The sequence below is a fragment of the Trichechus manatus genome, unplaced genomic scaffold, assembly GCF_000243295.1.
Source record: "Trichechus manatus latirostris isolate Lorelei unplaced genomic scaffold, TriManLat1.0 scaffold00135, whole genome shotgun sequence".
In the NCBI taxonomy this organism is placed as follows: Eukaryota; Metazoa; Chordata; class Mammalia; order Sirenia; family Trichechidae; genus Trichechus; species Trichechus manatus.
The window spans coordinates 6,723,164-6,725,082 of NW_004444071.1; the positions used below are offsets into that span (position 1 = coordinate 6,723,164).

Sequence of the window (1,919 nt, forward strand, 5' to 3'; positions counted from 1 at the left end):
CTCAGCCCTTGACTCATGGCAACCCCAAGCACAGCTGAACGAAACACTGTCTGGTCCTGCAGCATCCCCATGATCGGTTGCAGCTCTGACCATTGTGATCCATAGGGTTTTCATTGGCTTGAACACTCTTCCTTCAGACAGCCACAAGGCTCACTTCTTCACCGTCTTCAGGTCACCTTCTCAGTGGGCCTACCCTGCTGAGCACTCTATTTAAAACTTAAAAAGCTGCCCCACAGCATTCTCGATCCCCCTTGCTGTACTCTATTTCTTTTCTCCATAGCATTTCTCCTTCCAACATCTTATGTAAATTCACTTATCCACTTATCCATCATATTTATGGTTTATCTTCCATCACTAGGATTCAGATTTCACAAGGCCAATGATTTTGTTTCTGATGTGTTTTACTTTTGTACCCCTGGCAGCTAGAACTATGCCTAGTGTTATTTGTAGTAGTAGTAATAGTGGTTTTAGCTTATTGTAACGGCCCTTCCTTTCCTTCAAGGTACAATTCAGGTTCAATATTTGTTATATGAACGAATGAATTGCTAACGCTCACTGAGCACTTACGTGCTGTGCACTATTCTAAGTGCTTTACAGTTTCCCTTGCCTGTTGGTGATGGTGGTGGTGGTGGTGTGTGTGTATGGAGCATGTATGTGCTCATTTAAGTCAGTCCTGCACATTCCTTTCCTCTTCTGTATTTCCCCATCCCACCTCTTCTCTTCACGTTGCTCTTCACCTTCTTTTTAACCTTTTTACTTTGTTTATCTGCTGGAAATTTCAAAATAACCTTTTATTTTCCTATTTCTTTTATTAGGTACCCCTAGGTTATTACTTCTACATTGGCACCCCCTCCCCAACCCTTTCTGCTTGCTGCATACACACACATATACTACCAGCACCAAGAGGCAACCCAGTTGCCATTGAGTCGACTCTGACTCATAGAGAGTGACCCTATAGGACAGATTAGAACTGCCCCGTAGGGTTTCCAAGGCCGTAAATCTTACAGAAGCAGACTGCCACATCTTTCTCCCATGGAACGGCTGGTGGGTTAGAATTGCCAACCTTTCAGTTAGCAGCCAAGTGCTTAACTACTGTACCACCAGGGCTCCTTACCAAGAGGCAAGGGAAATTGTATTTCTTACCAGACAGAGAAGTCTTAAAATCTTAGCTTTATGTTCTGGATGATTTCCTGGAGAGCCCTAAATCATGAATTTAGTCTTAAACCAGTAAGAACAATTTCATATTACACCTCTCCTCACTTATCAACTCTCTCAGTATCCAACATTTTGTATTTACAGCAATAGTAAAAAATCTACTATCTGACTATTTTGCACCTTAACATCGTACATCTGGCAGGAACGAATGCTGAGGTGTGAGGCAAGAGTAACATTGGCTGTGATGGTTAAGGTTATATGTCAACTTGACTGGGCCAGGATTCTTAGGGGTTTGGCAGTTATGTAATGATGTACTTTGACAGTTATATAAGGATGTAATTTGGCAGTTATGTAATGATGTAGTCATCCTCCATTTTGTGATCTGATACGGTCATCCTCCATTTTCACATAACACCAATTTTCACATAACAACCTGGTCTTTGGAACCTAACCATGTCTATAAGTGAGAAGTGGGTATAATTTAGGTTTGTCTTAGTTCAAATGAAATAGTCAGGGTCTGGAGTCCCTAATGAAGGTTTGTTTTATTGTTCTTTTGAAGTTAATAAGAAATTAGAAGAAAAGGAAACTGAGAAAAAAGAAGAAGCTTCCCTGGCTGAGGCTTCACCTCCTACTCCTCCACCTCCTCCTCCTCCCGAGCCAGAAAAAGAGAAAGACATTTCTCCTCAAGGAGAGGCTTCAAAAACTCATCCTGCAAAAGGAAAACCACAATCAGGTGATTGACAGAATGATTTATAATCCTGTTC

At 41.6% G+C, this 1,919-nt stretch overlaps 1 protein-coding gene across 1 annotated transcript in view; it reads left to right on the forward strand.

Moving 5' to 3' along the window:
* Window positions 1–1,919, forward strand: part of SPEF2 (sperm flagellar 2) — a 265,827-nt gene that overhangs the window by 116,987 nt on the left and 146,921 nt on the right. Inside the window, exon 13 of the mRNA XM_012558083.1 lies at window positions 1,715–1,888. Coding sequence (XP_012413537.1) covers window positions 1,715–1,888 — 174 coding nt within the window. The remainder of the gene's footprint in view (window positions 1–1,714; window positions 1,889–1,919) is intronic.